The sequence below is a fragment of the Nilaparvata lugens genome, chromosome 2 (genome assembly GCF_014356525.2).
Source record: "Nilaparvata lugens isolate BPH chromosome 2, ASM1435652v1, whole genome shotgun sequence".
NCBI lineage: Eukaryota > Metazoa > Arthropoda > Insecta > Hemiptera > Delphacidae > Nilaparvata > Nilaparvata lugens.
In genome coordinates, this window is record NC_052505.1 from 96,149,351 (window position 1) to 96,170,709 (window position 21,359).

Consider the following 21,359-nt stretch of genomic DNA (forward strand, 5'->3'; position numbering starts at 1 on the left):
ATCCTTGGTAAAAATTAAGAATTTATATGCAAATTTTCAATATGAAGCGTCATTCATGCATTTCCTATCCCGTATGTGCATAATAAGTGTATAAGTCAATTCTTTTCATTATTATCTAATAGATAACTGAAGAAGACATAATACTTGAAAACCTAACAGTATCATATTATTTTTTTCAATACATCAATTTTAGTATCGATTAGATAATACTTAATTTGAATCAGGTAGCCATTTGTTTCTCAAATACCGGTACCTAACGAAAAACCTACAATACTAAATTGAAGACTGTTTTTGGGCTTAATGCCTGTAGTCTTTCTCGTTTTTGTAAGAAATAATAAATATACGTTTCCGAATTTGTGTCTGATAGTACATTATAACTGAAGAATATTAATTATTCATGCTTTTCTTATGTATTCCATTGATACAGCATATGCTATGTCCATTTCATTTGTACTGGTTGAAAAATTTTACATTGGATAATTATTTGATGAAATCTAAGTTCAATCATAATGAAAACAATTTCCATCAGAAATAATTTATAATAATACGTTTCAAGGGAAAAAATCAAGTACAAAAAAAATTGTATGGAACCGGGATTCGAACCGAGAGACATTCGCTCCAAAGTCGAATACTCTACCGCTAGACCACGACTGAGCTCTAAATAGAATGTCTTGTAACAACGTTATAACCTCCTTATAAACAAACACATTTTACAACAATGAACAATGTATGCCACATGAAACTTCATGTTCCATGAATGAAATTTATACATTAATTCTGAAAAATCTAAAAGAAAAATTGAAATTTGGGCTTCGAGGTGCACGAGATTGATATTTTTAGAATCTATGTGCAAAATTTGGAGATCTAAATCATTCCCGTTTTTCCGGTATGCAATCCACAATTTGACATGTTTTGATACGAACAAACACAACCCTACTCTCTCTTATTATATAGATTAATTATTATTGAAACACTCCCACTTACACTACATGCAGTAGAACCTCGACATGAATGGAAACTGACAAAACTTAAAATGAATTATTGTAACATCCGTACCAAATGATCATGCAAAAGGTGTTACAGTAGAAGCTCGACACAAATAATCTCGTTTAGATATATTTTGAGATACGTTATACCGGGTGCTCCATAAAATGTGTACAGACTTTCAAGTGCTGTCAGAAAATTCAATTTTTTGCTACACTGCACAGAAAACGAACAATTCTCTAGGGCATTTTCTAGGTTGGAAAGTTACCGTTCTACGCAAAGACCTTAAAGATGCATAGACTCACATGCAGCGCTAGTGTTACCACTTGGAATTGAAATCGGTCATTGAGGGGGCAACCTATAAGATTATTACATACCAATGTCTTTGTAATCTATAATATAACACATATATAGATATAATATCTCGTGCTAAAATACCCCAATGGCAGCCTTCAAATTCAAGTAAGAGAAGGCATAGGCATTGTGGGTCTATATCTCTTTAAGGTCTTTAGTTCTACGAACACTTGAAAATGAAAACAGCTGATCTCAAAAGTGAAGGTCAGTGACGATACCCGTCCAGTGGTCACTTTCCGATCACTTCCAGTTTTCGTGCACGACAAGAGGGACCCTGGTCCTCACAGTTTTCTCGTCGTGCGCTACCTAGAGATGGCATTGGATGTCAATAAGAAGTCTGATCGGCTGTTTCTATTCACAACTTTTTGATCTTTTAAATAATATGGGATACATTTCAATTACGAGTTCTGGGATTTTTGAAAGGGGTCGAATCACCCCCCTTTCAACATGGAGAACGGTTCCCGAGAGGGAGCGAAGACTCCGCTAGGGGATGGTGGAGGGGGAAGTCCGCGAAAACTGCGTGATCGGGTCAGTTATTACGAAAAAGTGTGGAGTGGTCAGAAAACGCCTCCCGTCGGCGGGAGCGAACCCACACCAGGTAATTATTATGACGTCATTGGATAACAATTCAATCACATTGGCTCCCAACGCTTGTTGCACACATTTATATGCTATTTTATCGTCGTCCTTTCCCCTAAATATCTACCAACTACTTTGTTTATTTTTGATGTTATATAAATTCCAATTTTTTTGTTTTTAAAGATTTTTCAATCCATGTTACTGTTGAAAATATTCCCTCAATTTGAATTATTTAATTTTCAGAACTGTTCAATTCTCTTCCTAAAATACAGTGGAGACGCATTTAGTATAACTTACATTTTTCCTTCTAAAATAGATTCCTTTTTGTAATAATCCCATTCGATATACCTGCATCTTTTTGGAATGAATATTTTAGTTCGCTTTCCTGTTGCAGTATTTTTGTCTCATTGTTGTCGTAGAGTTGAAATTAAGAGTTTCTGTTCAGTGCTGAATGAAACTGAAATTAATGTTTTAATTCTTTTTAAACGTATATACTTTTTTTACGCTGAGATTTTTGTATGTGAAATCTGAATTTTAAATTTGAATTTCAATGTGATTTTGAAAACTACGGGGTAGAAAATGAGAAATTTCAAATTGTGTTGATAGCCCTGGTGAATTTTCTTACTTGTTCAATTTATATTTTTAATTAATGAATGGATTGAAAGTAACAAGTGAGATAACACAGTAATAACATCAATATACCTTCACAAAATATTGTTACTGACAAAATATGTCGAGCTCAATTTTGCAGAGGAATTAATTTAATCCATCTTTTAGCAATTTATAATAGGAATGTAGAGTGTATTTTAAAGGTACAGTTTTATAGGAAGCAAACATTTAATAATGTAGTAGAAACTAGGATTCATTCACCGTAAAACTGAATACTGAGTTTATGTAATTGTAAAAGATAAGATGTATTGAAAAAGTTCTATTGTGAAAATAATTTATCACTTAATAAAAAACAATGATATGGTTGACAAATTGCTTTTAATGTAACAAATCACTTATGAATCATGGATCAATGATCCTTGAAAATTAATTAAACAAGATAAATTTGATAAGAAAAAATGTTTGATTGCTCCCTACGTAGACTTTAACTAGAATTCAGTCAGTTCAGTTTCGGGTTCATTGAAAAATCACGTGTTGAAAAGAGTTGAAACTCTATTTAGCCCTGTTTTCGCACCCTTCACACTTCGAGCAATCCACAAATTTCCGTTCAACTTCTCACTTAGCCCGAAAGCAATTAAAATTAAAGGCCAACTTTGTTACAACTTTAGTAAAGGGAGAACAAGAACAAGTATCAGTACTTTTTCCCTCACGTATCGATAGCTTTTGATCCGACAATAAATTCCCTAAACTGATCTATTCTTGAAAAAAGAGATGAAGGTTTATCATCATTATCAATCCCCTGAAAAATTGTCGAGATAGTTCGCAAGTAAACCAGGATTCTCTAAGACAATGCAACTGTTCTACTTAGATTCTGTTTTTCTATGTATATATGCATATGCACTCATAGGCTAATACAAAAATTAAAAACATTTAAAGAGTCACCAACTTATTTGGCCTATGTAGCCGGGAGACATTGCTGTGTCCGGCCTGCAAAAACTGAGCTTCAAATTTAGAGTTCAAAATCCACTCATAATGTAATGCACAATAACACTTTCATTTAAAGCTTGGGGTACATAAAAGGTTGTTATTTCTATGAATAACAAGACAGAAAAATAATGTTTTTGGACTCAGAGGACCTTGAAACGTATAGAAAACTTGGAATTGGGGTACCTTAGTTTTTTTTGGTTCCCTTACCTATCTATGCTAGTAGAAGGGGCAAGGAAAGTGAAAATTGACGTAAAATTATACGAAAATAAAAAGTAATCTGCTCCAGTGTTGATTGATTATGTACATCTTGTACAGTATTATTTGATTATCACATTAATGTTAATATCATAAATTCAAGTCCATTATCACACCTCGAATTATTATGATTGAATTAGTACAATTGAGATATCATTTTGCAATCCGGCTGTCCAAAACCATTGCTAACTTGCGGTTTTAAACGCTAATGTTGACGGCTGACAACGTTTTCACGGTGAATACTATAATTACCTTGTCCGATTTTGATTACTGTAATGTTGTGGAGGTAATTGATACCTCAGTTCCAGTCCTACAACAGCTATCCTCACAAATACAACTTCTCTAATGATTAGCGCGCACTTTTTGTGTGAGATTTCTGATGGTCATTCATAATAAATTATCATTGTAACTTCTGTTAAATTTTAATGATCTAAGAAATCGTTAATTCAATTCAATTTGATTTAAGTCACCTCATTAAATTACCAATTAATAGTCGATTAATATTGAATGATCATAGAATGATGGTCAAAATCACCTCTGTATTTAATGGTAGTAGTAGATGTAATTTGCTCATTTTAATAATCATAATTATGATTTTTATCTATTGTTTTGAAAATTGAAGATACTGTACCAATGTTGATGAGAGTTGAATGCCTGGGAGAAACAATAGAAAATCAAATACACTCTCTAATTAACAAACTTAAAGGTTAACTTTATCGACTCCAATCTTCATCGGATTAAGCTTACGTAAAGGAATCATTTATAGTGAAGAACTGCAGTGAACAAAGGCAATAATAGATTACAAAACTGAAATACAAAGGATTCAAAATTAAAATAATACATTATATTGATCTTTGATTAAAAACTAATCGTTCTCCTTATCTGAATCCAAATTATTTTTGAAGAGAATTATGAAAACTGAATGAAGACTAATGAACTTATCAAATTTGTAGTTACTGTATACGTAATTTGAAAAACCAGCTTGCTTTCCTTGTGAATCAAACTGATTTCACAGTAATAAATAGAAAATTCGAGACTTTTCCCATCTATTAGACTACTCAATCTGGTTGAAATTTGTGTGGGAAGAGACTATGACCTCTCATATTAGGCCTTGGGGAAATCATAGTGTAAAATTGCATTGGGGAGCACTGCTATTCACCCACGTATGCCGTCCATACTAGGACATTGATATGTCCAAAGCTCCGCCAATTATGTAGATGCATAACAATATGATTATTATCTATAGTTATTATATTACAAATTGCTTTTTCATATCATATACAGTTCAATAATTATTTTCTTAGTCTATATTATGTAAATTCATCTATAATTTTGCTGTATTGTAAGCTATTGTATATAAGTGTATAAGCCAGTATATATTGTAATCTACATAAATAAAGTACTCAATCAATCAATCACCGTTGTCAAATCGTTTGTTAGCTATTGTCACGGCATATTTTCCAATAACAATGGAAACAGCTTAAATCAAAAGAATTTTGAAAGTAGGCGCCAATCTCTGAGTACATTATCTCCTATTTCCGATAACAGAGAGCGCTCCTTTCCATACAGCTGATAGATTGGTCAGCCAAAAACAAAAATATTTCACAGATGATAATATTTTCCAAATTATTAAAAAAATTAAAGTAATTCGAAATAAAATGAAATATCAAATTCCATTCACCACCTATCCTATGTCCTTCCTTAATTTGGCAATAGTGTGTGACATCACATCTCGGAAGTGCAGTGAAAGAAAAATCTTATCGTTTGTCGGGTGTGTGTCGGATCGTGCCGTATGATGATGTGCTGAGAACTGAACGTGCTTCATTATGTGAAGGACAGATAACACATATATGTCGCTGTCCTATCGTGTCGACCGTTTTTATGAGGACTATATCTATATATCGGTGAGTTGATCAATAATATATATTATATTGCCAAATTTTCCTGCATAATCCATCACCACCACATGTGTAACTTAGGCCTATTAATTGATGGAGTTATTCGGAGCAATTACAAAATGAACCTTTTAAAATATACAAATATGGAACTAATTTAAATTTATTCAATAAAAATAGGCCAAAGTAGTAGTAGATATTTCTAAATTGGGATTTCAAGATTATGAACCCCAACACTATGTACTAGTTTTACTTTCTCAACTTTCTCTTCCTGCTCGCCTCTTTCTCAGCCTTCTCCTATTGTTAATCCTGCTTTTATCTCTCATATTTTAACTCAACTTATCTTTATTTATTTATTAAAACGTTTTCTACGTTGTAAGCAGCTATCGTATACATGACGCATTTTTTCAGGCAGTTTTGCATTGGCGGCGGACGAGTCATCAGGGTAGGAAGCTCTTTGATTGGCTGATTATCAGCTGATTCGGAATCTGAGAGCTACCTGCCCTGTCCCGTCCGCCACCAGAGCAAAAATGCTTAAAAACTCTTCATGTGGCTTGGCCCTAATACTCACTTTTCTTTTTAGGGTAACCGTCCACTGGAACCGTATTCAACCGATCCGTTTGGCCGTTGGATCGGACGAATCTGCCGTCCGTTAATTCGGCCGAATATGTTCGTCCATTGGAACTGTTTACGTCAGTCTAGTTCAGTAGTTGGCTGGTTGTCAATATTATTGAATTAGCTACTATCATAGCCACCAACATTTGTCATAAACAATGATTATATAGAGATTTTGAAAATTGAATAAACAAATATACATTGAATTAGTAATTCATTACAATAATCTTGTCTTCACATCCTATTTGTTCAGCAATCTTTGTCCACAGATTCCTATGAACATCACGACGATGACATCTTTTGTCTCGCATATCCCACAATGGAACATGCTCTTAAACCAAACTTATCAACTTTTCATTGTCCATAGTCCAAAGTTTCATTATCAAAAAACAGACACGACTGTGAAATAATTTTGAGGTTAGGATGATGTCACAGCTCGACTATAATAATAATACTGAGGATGATGCCCACATAAGCTCTTAGGCTTGTGCGTGGGTAATGAGTGAGAGGGATGATGATGAGTGATGACGATTACTTTTTAGGTATTAAAAACCGACGAATTAACGTCTCCTCCGAAAGACTTCGTTCGGACTTCGTCCGGATAGAGCCGGAAAATCCCATTCAATTCGGATCGAAAACTTGATCGGCCGTGCACGGACGTATGAACCTGTTGCAATGGACGAGCATCTATAGCTTTCTTTGTTGGGGGATCGTTCGGACTAGTTCGGTAGTTTTCGGCCGATGCTAGTTCGGACGAAATCGGTTCCAGTGGACGGCCCACCTTAAGGCTACTGAAATGATTGAAACGCAATAAAATTCATGTAGTACCCTTTCATTTCAAGAAAAAAATTAGATAAAAGGGTACTTGATAACTTCTATTATGTTTCAATCTCCAGTAGAAGTAAAAGAACTTCCGAGTTGAAGAGATATATGCGGAGCAGAGGGAGGTAGGGATACAGCGGCAGCGATGTTGCCCTGCTAGAGCAAAATCCGTTCTGCAGTCTTTAGTGAGTGTTCAACACCTCATGATACATTGGGCCATATGAATAAAGTTGAGCATTTGCTCATACTTCTAAAATATGGCGCATTTGCTTCATTTTCTATGAATAAACGTGAGCAAGACCTTTTGCTCATGCTCATCAAAAAAAATGGTTTGAGCATTTGCTCAAAAGTAAAAGCTATGAATAAACTAGAGTATTTGTTCAACTTTTGAAGCAAATGCTTCAAAAAAGGTGAGTCAAGTCTAGAGCAGCTCATCACCTTTTGCTCATAGTAAAATGGCTCAACTAATTCGTATGAGGAAGAGGAAACTATACCAGATACGATCACAACCAATAGTTGGGAACTATAAAACTCTTTTTACATTCAACCATGATATGTATCACCATTATTCCTACAAAAGAATAAATACAAAAGCTACCTGTTATAAAGATAGCCATCACAAAATAGGAGATAGGCATTTAAGAAGACGAGAGTGTAGACGATTATAAGAAGGCTATTGATATTATAAGAAGGCTATTGATATTATAAGAATATGCTGAAGATTATTATAGAGATGCCATTTTTTTCACGTTATTATTTCAAAATTCTAAACTCAACTAACCTAAAACTCTATTCATAAATAGAAAACAGAGCAGACGACGCAAACACAAGCGGTGCACCCTACTTGCATATTTAGCGAATCCGTGAGCTATAAAAACAAAGTAAGGCTACAAAAGTGAATCAGCTGATGAAAAATCTTTAAAATGCATGAGCATTTGCTCCAGAGTTCAGGAGCATGAGGTAAGAGTATAAGGTAAAGCTTATTCATATCAAAATGAGCAAATGCTTTTGCTTCTACCTTTTGCTCATGAGCGAAACCTTATGCTCAATGCTTTTGCTCATGAGCATTTGCCCTGGTTTTATTCATATGGGCCATTATATCTAGTTTCCTCTCTTGAAGCACTGCATCGAGTGAACTTGCTAGTCAACTTGGCAAACGCGCTTCTTTCTATAACTCTATTCATTACTCTAATTGGCTGAACTAGGTCTCCATCTCGGCATATCCCTCCAAGTCGGATGTTGTTTTAATTGTACCATAGTATAATGTATTGTGTGAAGTGCACAGTGCATACCTTGTAAGTGAAAGGCAGCAGATTGATGTCGGAGTTGGAGAGTTCGGCCATGAGTGGCTTGGCCTTGGGTCCGACCACATTGATCACTGTGTACATGGAGGTCACGTCCTTCAACACGATTGAGCTGTTTTTCGGCAGATTTTTGCGCATCCACTCGAACACACGAGTCTGTTGGCTGGTTGGAGATACCATGAAGTAACTGTCAAACAAAAGCAATCAACTGGTGAATATATATTTATGAGTAGAAGTTACAGTTTACTTACTTAGATATAAATAACAATGGAAACAGCTTAAATCAAAAGAATTTTGAAAGTAGGCGCCAATCTCTGAGTACATTATCTCCTATTTCCGATAACAGAGAGCGCTCCTTTCCATACAGCTGATAGATTGGTCAGCCAAAAACAAAAATATTCCACAGATGATAATATTTTCCAAATTATTAAGATAATTAAAGTAATTCGAAATAAAATGAAATATCAAATTCCATTCACCACCTATCCTATGTCCTTCCTTAATTTGGCAATAGTGTGTGACATCACATCTCGGAAGTGCAGTGAAAGAAAAATCTTATCGTTTGTCGGTGTGTGTCGATCGTGCCGTATGATGATGTGCTGAGAACTGAACGTGCTTCATTATGTGAAGGACAGATAACACATATATGTCGCTGTCCTATCGTGTCGACCGTTTTTATGAGGACTATATCTATATATCGGTGAGTTGATCAATAATATATATTATATTGCCAAATTTTCCTGCATAATCCATCACCACCAATGTGTAACTTAGGCCTATTAATTGATGGAGTTATTCGGAGCAATTACAAAATGAACCTTTTAAAATATACAATATGGAACTAATTTAATTTATTCAATAAAAATAGGCCAAAGTAGTAGTAGATTTTCTAAATTGGGATTTCAAGATTATGAACCCCAACACTATGTACTAGTTTTACTTTCTCAACTTTCTCTTCTGCTCGCCTCTTTCTCAGCCTTCTCCTATTGTTAATCCTGCTTGTTGGAGATACCATGAAGTAACTGTCAAACAAAAGCAATCAACTGGTGAATATATTTATGAGTAGAAGTTACAGTTTACTTACTTAGATATAAATAATATCGAGTGACCTGTCTGGCTCAGGTCTGGTCTGTGTCAGAGTTTTCAGGTCGCAACTGATCAATTTCAGGGCCTCTGACATGACCTAACCACTGCTTTTTAGGCAGCCGAGACCGACTATTAACGTGCCCATCCGAAACACGGGAGTTGCCTAGGTCTTTTGTGAACTCGATACAGTGAACTCTAGCACAAGACATCACAGAAACCAATTTAAAAACAGAGCGGTCATACGTATATATATTCAAATCTTCCAAAAATATCCATATTATATCTCCTAATATCCTCCTAATGAATTCTGATCGAATAGGTTTCCCAAAAAAAAAACAACAGCTGTTGTAGCTATGGTGAAAGTGATATTTTCGAGCTTAAAATTTAAGTGATTTTATTCTATATTTTGTGAATATTTGAAGTTTGGTTTTTGTTTTAACGGAAGTTTCATTATCAATTTATCTAAATTTGAAATTCTTTGTTCTATTCTGATTCATAGTTTCAGATTGAAGATTTGGTGTTGAAATTGAAGTGAACATAACCTACATAATATTTGTACAATTTGTGACAAAATCAGGAAATTGAAGAAGTTTTGGGCAATAGCCTGTTTTTTCTTTTCCGACTATTGTATTGTTCGTTCTATCTAATAAATAAATAAATGAATGTAATGAAACCCATTGTTAAATTAGACTTGTAAAATAAATATTAATCTGTTTCCATAATTTTCATCAACTCTGTATAGTGAGATTCAAGTTATAGAGGCAGTGGAAATTATAGGGTAACAGGGTTGCTGATTATCCTTTTCTATCTTAAGGTGCGTACAGACTTTCGCTCTGCTCCGCAATCGAACGTCACTCGAGCAGATCGATTGATGATCGACCGGGGAGCAAGAGTGGAACGCGAGAAGAGCTAACATCTCCCGTAACGATCATGATCGGAGCGAGTGCGGGCGATTGCGGAGCGATGGCGGAGCGGGTTGGAGGCGCGTATATCTGTACGCACCTTAAGATAGCTGTGTTTCAAGTTATTCCAGTATATCTGATCTGATTTGATATTAATATTGTTAATGATAATCAAATACATTTGTCAAGAAAGTATATTTTCTTATGATTTAATGATAAATGTTTATAATTGAGATAACATAATTATTTTAGTAGTTCATAATAGTCCAATCAGTCTACTAGCGCTACCTAGTCGTGGGTTCGAATCCCGCAGTAGGCATGGTCGTTCGATCATCTCATAAATTCATTCACGAAGTTATCAGTGATGCAGATTTTATAACGTGAATCTCATACAGTCTTTAGGCTGTATTTTATGTAGGTTTTCGGATACATTAACGTTCAGTAAACGTCTGTGACGTGAAATCGCTCAAATACTTTGTGTGCGAATCTATACGGTGAGAACAAAAAAGCGGCTCCCTCAATGTGCTGAATGATATAAACTAATATATATTATGAAAATATTAAAAGTTAACAAGTACCCCTCTACTTCAACACAACACAACTAGTTTCAACTCTTCAAGGGCCAATTTCAAGTGTAAGGGAGTGACACATTGAATGTGTATGTGTGCGAGTGCACGCTTGGTTATACCATAGAGAAACAATAGCGTGAGTAGATATCCTATGGTTTAGGGCGTTTATGTCGCATTTTTTACTGTTATCTCAAGCACTAGCGAGACTATCGCTACCCATCTAATCTTGTTTACCAAGAGTTTCAAGTTTTTAATATTAGACAGCTTTACATACGTGTTTTAATGAATTACATATACTACAACAAACACTTCATTTTCAATAATTTAGCTCATACTCATAATACAAGAAATCTAATTAACTTTGGTATTGCTCATCCCCGACTCCTACATAACTGCTTTAAAAATAAAAGTAAATACATCTGTCATATATTATATAGAAACGTTCCCAATCATTTAAAACAGTCTGAAAAGTACAGTATTAACACCTACAAGCAACATTTGAGTAGATGGTTATTAGAAATTGGCAGGGATGCTGCAGAGCAACTGATTCAATCGCCTTCTATTCAGAACTTAGTGAATTTGCCATTTATAATGATTAAGTATAGCCTTTAAGCTACATTTTATATATATACTTATAACCAGTATGGAATTTCATTGTGTGCAATTCATATTCTCGATTTGCTGATGAATGTTAGTTGATTCAATTGAAATAGTTTTAATTATATGTACAAAACAAGAGAACATAATGTCAATCAACTTGAAAGAACTCACTCTCCACTCACAGACTCAAGTCTTTGTGGAGAGTATTCACTGTTAAAATGTGTTAATGAATTTCATGAATTTGTATTATGTTTTGTGAATAAAAAGCTATTTGATTTGATTTTGATTTGACTACCTCCGTAAACAAAGCCATAGTGCATTCATGTGACGTCAGCACAGGTAGGGTTCCTGCACCAATAAAAACACTAGCTGATATAGATCAGCTGAAATCGACGAATTTTTACTGGTGTAAGAGTCCTACCTGTGCTGACGTCACACGAATGCACTACGGCTTTGTTTACGGAGGTAGTGTCTCAAGCCGATTACTGTTGATTATTGTCGAATTTTACTGTTTTGTTGGGGTGAGAGTGTATGAACGGTACAATATGAGAGACTACCAGTGACACACAGCTTCACGGGAAAGAATTACATGAGCTATGGGCTTGAGATAACAGTAAGAGTTGCGACATAAACGCCCTATACCATGGGATATCTGCTATTGTTTCTCTATGGTTATACATAACCAAACGCGCCAATGAGAAACAGAATCTGGAAAGAGCAATAGGAACACTCACACTGAACACTTGCACTTGCTGGTTGCGTTCAGTGTGAGAAGCTACATGCATGTCACAACGTGTTTCAATGACACTTTTCATATTTGGGTTCTTAGCTCATGCATGATCTGACGTACACTTGCACATATACGCATTCAATGTGATCTTACCCTGAATCATACTTACAGTTGAAAATTGCTCTTGCAGAGTTGAAACTAGTTGTGTTATAATAAAATAAAAGGTTACTTGATATCTATTATTGTGTTTCAATAATTTCAGTAGCACTGAAAAGTAAATAAATAATAAATACTTATTCATAAACAATCTATATTCAAATTCAAATTCATTTATTTGCCATGAAATAATACAGATTGATAAAATAAATATGTCAACTTACAAATGGCACTACCGGCAATAAAACTTGTGCGCCGGCATTGATCGAACAACTAGGTACGCAACATGTCAATAGAAAGAAAACGAGCTTATTCACACCACTAGAATAATAAATATGGAAACCATCACATCTCACACAGGTCCACTCATCTTACAACGATAAGACAAAGTAACACAATCACAAGCAGTGACAAACACAAAGACCAATTTCAAAGAAGCCATGACAATAATATTTTTTTTAATTTATAACATAAGAAATGAACCAACTGACATAATGGATGTAAATCTGAAATACAAATTACAATAATAAATGAAAAAGATTACATTAATAGGTTATTTCATAACAATTAAAACTGATATTCAAACTGAAGTCCCTACACTTTCTGGAACAGTCAATATCAAATTGTAATGGATTAAGGGACGCAAATAATAATGGGATTATTATTAAGAAATCAAAAGAAAATCTTAGGTGGGAAAAAGAGAGTAGAATGGACAAAGGTTATAAATGAAAAAAGTAAAATACAATATAAAATGAGAAAACGAAAAATTACATTAATAGGATTATCCATAACTATATTTCAAAGCAGTTTTCTATTCAATTTACTAGTGATAAAATGGTTAGGAATAACATTGATGAGCTTTGATACCTGATATAAAAATTGTTTTCTACAAATTGATAAAATAGTATCTGTAATTTGAAAGGTAATAGATGAGGGACGGAGGTTATATGGTGAAACACGCAGGTTGAAAAGATTCATATGTTTATTTATGTAGATGATTAAATTTTTGATGTAAAGCTGCCTGACAGTTAAAACATCTAGCTCACTAAACAGGTACTCACTTGGATAGAGTCTGGGTTTTCCCAATATAGCTCTTATAATGTGTTTTTGAATTACAAAAAGTTTCTCCAAGTGGTTTGAGTATGTTCCACCCCAAATTTTTATTCCATATTGCAGAAATGATTGAATGTAGGCAAAATATATGAGTCTTGAGATTTTTTTATTACTAACTTGGCTGATATTACGGAATTTACTTATCCAATGTCTGAGTTTGTTACATGTACTATTGATGTGAACATCCCAACGCAAATGTTGATCAATCATTACACCCAAATATTTAACACGATGTTCTCTATTAAGCTTTGAGCATGTACAATTTATCCAATCAGACTCTTTGCAATTTACATTATGGATTTTAATGGAATCCAAACCTTGCGGCTGGCCTATAGAATTTGGAGAGAAAGACATGAAATTACTTTTTTTATGTTCAATGTTAATATATGCTCATCAAACCAGGATTTTACTATTTTAAGTCCGGATTCTGCTGCTTTTTTAGTATCCTCCCAATTCGTTTCACTGAATAACAATGAAGTGTCATCAGCAAAAGCAATTGAGACACCATTTTTTAATTCTAACTTGAGAAGATCATTAATGTAGATTAGGAAGAGAATCGGCGACAAGACTGTTCCTTGTGGAAGACCGTAATCAGTGAGTTGTTCAAGGCTGGTTTTATTATCAATTTTGAGCAATTGGAATCTATTTTTTAAATAGCTCTTAAATAATTCAAGGGCTATTCCTCGAATACCCAACTTTTCCATTTTTATCAGAAGTTTTGAGTGAGGAATAGTGTCAAAAGCTTTAGCAAGGTCTAAAAATATGGCTATTGTTTTATTTTTGTTATTGAAATTTTCTGTAATTTTCTGTGTTAGAAGAGATATTGCATCTACTGTACTTTTTTTGGACTGAAACCCAAATTGATTTTGTGAATTATATTATGCTTTAGGAGATAGCTAACTAAACGGTATTTTATTAACTTCTCAATAATTTGGAAAAAGTACTCAACAAGCTGATTGGACGATAATTTGATGGATTAGAAGCATCACCTGATTTATGTAGGGGTATGATATTGGCCAATTTTAAACTATCAGGGAAAACCCCTCCGCAAAACATTGATTTATTATCACCTTCAATGGTTTTATAATATGTGGTGAAATAGTTTTAAAATCCTATTGCTAATATTGTCAATTCCTGGAGCTGAGTTATTGTTTAGAGAGTTTATTGTAGCAGTAATTTCATTTTCATTGGTAGGTGTCAAGAAGAAAGAGTTGTAATGCTCCACACATGAGTCCTTGAAATGATTACATGTTGTTGCAATGGGATTTTTAACTTCAATTTCTCAGCATAAAGTTTTCCTACGCGAGCAAAATGTTGATTTAGTGTATCAGCTTCTATTTTGGGAATTTTTTTAGTATGTCTTCTACCTAACAATCATTTAAAGTTTCCCAGATTTTCTTAGAGTTGTTTATATTCTGATTAATTTTATTCTTATAATACTCACATTTATTCTGTTTTATTATTTATTAAGAAGATTTCTGTAATTTTATACTCATTTCTTAAACGGTCATTGAAAGGCTGCTTTGAAAGTGTTTTAAACAATTTGTCCCGTTTTTTAATGGAATGTACAAGTCCACGCGTAATCCAAGGTTTAAGGGGTTGTAATTTATGCGGAATCTTTACTGTAACTGTTGCAAGTTTAATGTGATTTGATATTTTGTCAGTTAAAATTTGCATTGCTTCATTCACATGTAAATTGTCATCTAATAAGTTATCCCAGTTTTCAGTTTCAATGGATAATATTAATTTATTGAAATCTATTTTATTGAAAGAATTATTTTTACTTACAATTTTGTCAGTTGAAAGATCAATGTGGATGCTGACACAAAAGTGATCAGTGATGTTTGTTTTTATTACTGAACTTAATACATTGTCAGGATTGAAAGAGGAATTCTTTAAAAATATGTGATCGATAATCGATTCAGTGCCGTTTTGAACTCTAGTAGGCTTGTTTATGTATGATTTAAAACCATTCAAAGATAAAATTCCGAAATATTCATTAGTCGCAAGCGTAGACTTATTCAGATGTATATTCAAGTCACCGGCAAAAATTATATTGGGCTTATTTTTGATAAAATACAAACAATCATTCAAACAATTGAGAAAAATATCCACATTGGTTGAAGGAGACCTATAAACAGCGATAAGTGTTATCTTATCCTTCGCACCTGGCACTTGTACATCCAAAAGAATTGAGTTAGATTCTTTTATTTCGTAATCCAACTCATCTACTATAAAATTACATTTGAAAAAGACACAAATTCCATCACATTTATTTGTTTTACATGGCTTGTTAACCACTGAATAACCATTCAAATTAAAATTAAAATCATCCTCTTCAACTATCCAAGTCTCACTGAGGATAATAATATGAAACTCTAATGAACAATACTGATAATGTATGACAGCTCATCAAAATTCTTTCGCAAACTTCTTATGTTTACGTGGATAATGTTCAGGTAAGATTGATTATCACTACTACCAAACAACTCAATCTGAGATTGAAAAATATCCTCTATTATAATAGTATTGTGAGTCTCAAGAGAAATATGCTCTTCAGGGTCATTTAAAAACCATACAATAAAAGGAAAAATTAATAGGAAAACGAAAATAAGCTATTTAAAATCTTGTAATAAAGGAGAAACTTAAAAAGGAATTAAGAAGGAATAGAATTAACTCTGAGAAAAGAATAGGAGAAAGTTAAAGTTAAAGTAGATAAGAAAGTCTATTACTATTAATGAAAGAAAGAAAAAATACAGAGCTCGGTCATCTCGTGACACATATCGCCACATTTAATATATATATATCAGTCTTTAAATAATAGAAACCAGTAAATACAGTGTAGTAATACATTTATTCAAATGGTTTGAGGTCCTCCTCGTTAGTTATACGTTTTACCGGAGAGTCTTGTGTTTACGAATGAGAATCTTTGCATCACTCACCCAGACATAAGCTAATTTATTGTTCTTTTTAAGATCTCTAGCTTTATTGAGAAGAAATTTGTTGTATGCAGTGAGATGATCGTTCACATAGATATAACCTGGTGGAAGATTACAGTTCAAGTCTCCATTTTTTAAGTGTCCTTTTGCTTTCGCCGCACATTTCCAATTAATTTGGCAGTTCTTGACGTGAAGCGAACTATTATAGATTTTGTCTTATTTTTAGAAGAAGGAACCCTATGAGCAACAGAGATATCGTCTCTTTTGAACGGAGTATTAATCGCTCTAGCAACAGATTCTAGGATTGTGTACACATTTTCATTTTTTGTCTCCGGAATCCCTGCTATCTCCAAGTTGTCCAAACGAGTGTACTGCTGTATTTCATTAATGTCTCTTCGAAGTTTAATATTTTCAAATTCAAGCTTCTTACACTGCTCTTTCACTGATTTGTTTCTGCGCGCACAGTTTCCAATGACGATTTCAAACTTTCAACAGTTGAATTAAGAGTCGTAATGATTTTACTCAACTCTTCGAATTTATCATTAAATACCTTAGTAAGGGTGTTTTCGATAGTTTTTGTCAAAGTGGACTCAAGATCGTTGCTGTCGGTTGAAGAAGATTTTTCTTTACATCCGTCGCACTTCCAAGTTGATTTCTTCACTCCGAGTTTTCTAAAATTTTCTAACGTACGAATTTTAGTACATGTTGGATGGAAAAAATTCCTACATCCACAGCATTCTAGGATATCTTTTGAGTTGTTGAAATCCGATTCACACTTGTAACAAACATCAGCCATGGCAAACAAAAAAATTGATTCGAAATACTTAAATAACACAGAAAAATAATTGACGATCGTGTACGAGATGGCACGCTTAACAAACTATCACAGTAGTTATCATACAGATAAGGCAACTCGAAAAGCACGACCGTTCGCTCTGAAAGCTATAACAACACTGAACAAATATTAGTTGCTAACTGTTATTTGGTATTAACTATGCAAGAGCATCCTTCTTATTTATCGAGCAAATAATAATTTTAATTGTTTCTCAGCAATAGCTATTGGACTTGACTGAGACGGTTATTATTATGATTTGAGGAGAGTTTTACCAGTAATGGAAAATTTACAGTCTGATTGTCTGAGACAATAAGTTTAATTTTGAAATTCAATATTGTACTCTTTCAGATCAAACTGATCAGTTGCAAAGTAGGCCTACGAATCTTCATCGTGATTATTTTGTTCAAATATTGTCAAACTCTTGCCACTCCTGCTAGCTACTATTCATGTTCGACTAATGATTACCATGACGCTAGTGTTCCCGCGCATCTCAAGTCTACTTATAAACAAAGATTTGAGCCAGCTGGTGACAGGACAATAACGCTGGAGACATACGAGGTCTGCTATCTCTTCATAGTGAATCTTTTAATAGAATCAACAGTTGTCAACAGTTTGCAATTGGATAATCACATTTTCTAGAATTCCGAGCTTATTTTTAATTTTAGGCGAAAATGTTACTGAACATTAATTGTAGAGATTTTCAAGCTCAATCTTTTCCACACGAAATTTTTTGTTTAAATTGTATCTGAAGCCTGATAATTGGGAATCTAAAATAAAACTTTGCATAGATAGGGCGGAGCTCCTGAAAATTTTACAGATATGGGACTCGTGGCAGTTGATAGAGCTTATCAATGACTATTTCAGGTATAAATTTAATCAAAATCGTTGGAGCCGTTTCTGAGAAAATCGCGAAAAACCCTGTTTTTGACAACATTTTTGTCATTTTAGCCGCCATCTTGAATTGCATTTGATCGAAATTTTTCGTGTCGGATCCTTATATTGTAAGGACCTTAAGTTCCAAATTTCAAGTCATTCCGCTAATTGGGAGATTAGATATCGTGTACACAGACGCACATACACTCATTTACACACACATACACACACACACACACACATTTAAATTTGAAAATTTGAACACACAAATACATACATACAGACCAATACACAAAAAAACACTTTTTTGGACTCAGGGGACCTTGAAACGTATAGAAATTTAAAAATTGGGGTACCTTAATTTTTTTCGGAAAGCAATACTTTCCTTACCTATGGTAATAGGGCAAGGAAAGTAAAATCTGGAAAGAGCTATTGAAACACGTAGTGACTTGTCTGTAGCTTCTCACACTGAACGCACCTGCAAGTGCACGCCATCAATGTGAGTTGTTCCTATTGCTCTTTCTACATTTGTTTTCTCATCTGCGCGCTTGGTCATGCATGACCCGCGTACATTTGTGCATATATAGGCATCTAATATAATCATAGCCTTACAATTTTCATTACATTCAATTATTTACAGTTATGAATGTCATATCAAATGAAAAAGCATCTCAACTGGTTCATCTAGAAACTAGAATGGTCAATGTGATCAGCATTTCTCTATCTCTCTCTCTCTGTTTGGTAGAGAGTTAGTGGAAGGATATTTTTAATATTCTTTCCGAAGAATGCACATTGATACGTCCAAAGCTCCGCCAATTTATGTAGATGCATAACAATTTAATTATCTACAGTTATTACAGATTGCTTTTTCATATCATATACAGTTCAATAATTATTTTCTTAGTCTATATTATGTAAATTCATCTATAAATTTTGCTGTATTGTAAGCTATTATATATAAGTGTATAAGCTAGTATATATTGTAATCTACATAAATAAAGTACTCAATCAATCAATCTCTCTCTCCAATGGCGCTACAGCCCGAATCGGGCTTTGGCCTCAATTAAACTTTGCCTCCAGCCATCTCTATCCATTGCTGCACCTTTCCATCTCCTCACACGTAGCATTTCCCTAGCGTCCTTAGCTACTCTATCCTCCCATCGCTTTCTTGGTCTTCCAACAGGTCTCCTTCCTCCAGGCTGTCCCACGAATACCTTCCTTGGCATCCGTTACAAATATCCTGCCCATCAGAGCCGCATCAATCTTAAGTGTGCGGATAGTGGGGGTTCTCTATAGAGTGTTGCTAACTCTGCATTAGTATGGATACGCCACTGTCCTGCCTCACACACCGGTCCATATATTCTTCGCAGCATCTCTCTCTCAAATACATTCAGCAGGTCTGCTGTTCTGGCTGTTATTGTTCCATGTCTCACTTCCGTAACACACCACTGTCCTTGCAATGCTTTTATATAGTTTTATCTTGGTGATCAGCATTTGTCTCACATCAAGTCTATAATAGAGTTATTCCCGTTCACTTAAGAGCACTTGGTTACAAAAACGTTTATAAATAATATGGTCCTAAAATTTGGAATATCGTCTTGATAAGAATAATAAAATTGTAAGTACAGAGTGATGCAGAGGAAACGCATGATTTTCGAACCGCTAGTACTCGGTGACGGGAGGGGGTAATGACCTTGAACACATAAGTTCGCAGACGTCCCATACCATGCCGTTTCAGTTGATATAGAACGTATAACATCGTGTGTTAGCTGTCAAGCAGTTTCTTTTAGTAAACAATGAATCTGTAGTCACAGTGCAAAGTCTTTTCCGTCAATACTTGGACGTCGAGGTGCAGTGCCTGATCGAAATAGTGTACTCCGATGGGTTGCAGCGTTTAGAAGAACTGGTTCTGTGATGAAGAAAAACCTACCTGGTCTTCCCCGTTCAGTTCCTACTCCGGAAAATGTGGATCGAGTCAGAATATTGACGGAAAAGACGTTGCACTGTGACTGCAGATTCATTGGCCCATATGAATAAAACCAGAGCAAATGCTCATGAGCAAGAGCATGGAGCATAAGGTTTTGCTCATGAGCAAAAGGTAGAAGCAAAAGCATTTCCTCATTTTTATATGAATAAGTTTTACCTTATACTCTACCTTATGCTCCTGAACTCTGGAGCGAATGCTCACGTATTTTAAAGATTTTTCATCAGCTGATTCGCTTTTGTAGCCTTACCTTGTTTTTATAGCTCACGGAAGCGCTAAATATGCAAGTAGGGGGCACCGCTTGTGTTTGCGTCGTCTGCTCTGTTTTCTATTTTAGATTAGTTGAATTTAGAATTTTGAAATAATAGCGTGAGAAAATTTCATCTCTATAATAATCTTCAGCATATTCTTATAATATCAATAGCCACTCTCATCTTCTTAAATGCCTATTCCCTATTTTGTGATGGCTATCTTCATAACAGGTACGGTAGCTATCTTTTGTATTTATTCTTTTGTAGGAATAATGGTGATATATATCATGGTTGAATCTAAAAAGAGTTTTATAGTTCTCAACTATTGGTTGTGATCGTATCTGGTATAGTTTCCTCTTCCTCATACGAATTAGTTGAGCCATTTTACTATGAGCAAAAGGTGATGAGCTGCTCTAGACTAGACTAGTCTCGACTTTTTTGAAGCATTTGCTTCAAAAGTTGAGCAAATGCTCTAGTTTATTCATACAATTTTGAGTATAAGCTTTTACTTTTGAGCAAATGCTCAAACTATTTTTTTGAGCATGAGCAAGAGGTTTTGCTCACGTTTATTCATAGAAAATGAAGCAAATGCTCAATATTTTAGAAGTATAAGCAAATGCTCAACTTTATTCATATGGCCCATTGTTTCGAAAAAAAACCTGCTCGACAGCAAACAAACGATGTTGTACGTTCCAACGCCCCATAGCAACTGAAATGGCATAGTATGGGCCGTCTGCTAACATTTGTTCAAGGTTAATACCCTCTCACAACGCTGAGTAATAGCGGTTCGAAAAACATGCGTTTCCTCTGCACCACTCTGTATAATGTAAAATTGAATGCAGCATGTATAATATGATTTAAACAGGCTTAGTAACTTACTTCTTTTCCAGAAACTTCACTCAATTTTCCTGGCTGCG

The 21,359-nt window shown here is 34.4% G+C and overlaps 1 protein-coding gene across 1 annotated transcript in view; it reads right to left on the bottom strand.

Moving 5' to 3' along the window:
• LOC111056019 (pyruvate dehydrogenase phosphatase regulatory subunit, mitochondrial) overlaps positions 1 to 21,359 on the bottom strand; it is a 64,391-nt gene that overhangs the window by 7,678 nt on the left and 35,354 nt on the right. The window contains exons 12-14 of the mRNA XM_039420292.1: positions 21,322 to 21,354; positions 19,356 to 19,447; positions 8,393 to 8,591 (exon numbers count right to left, since the gene is read on the bottom strand). Of these exons, the coding sequence (XP_039276226.1) occupies positions 8,393 to 8,591; positions 19,356 to 19,447; positions 21,322 to 21,354 (324 nt within the window). The remainder of the gene's footprint in view (positions 1 to 8,392; positions 8,592 to 19,355; positions 19,448 to 21,321; positions 21,355 to 21,359) is intronic.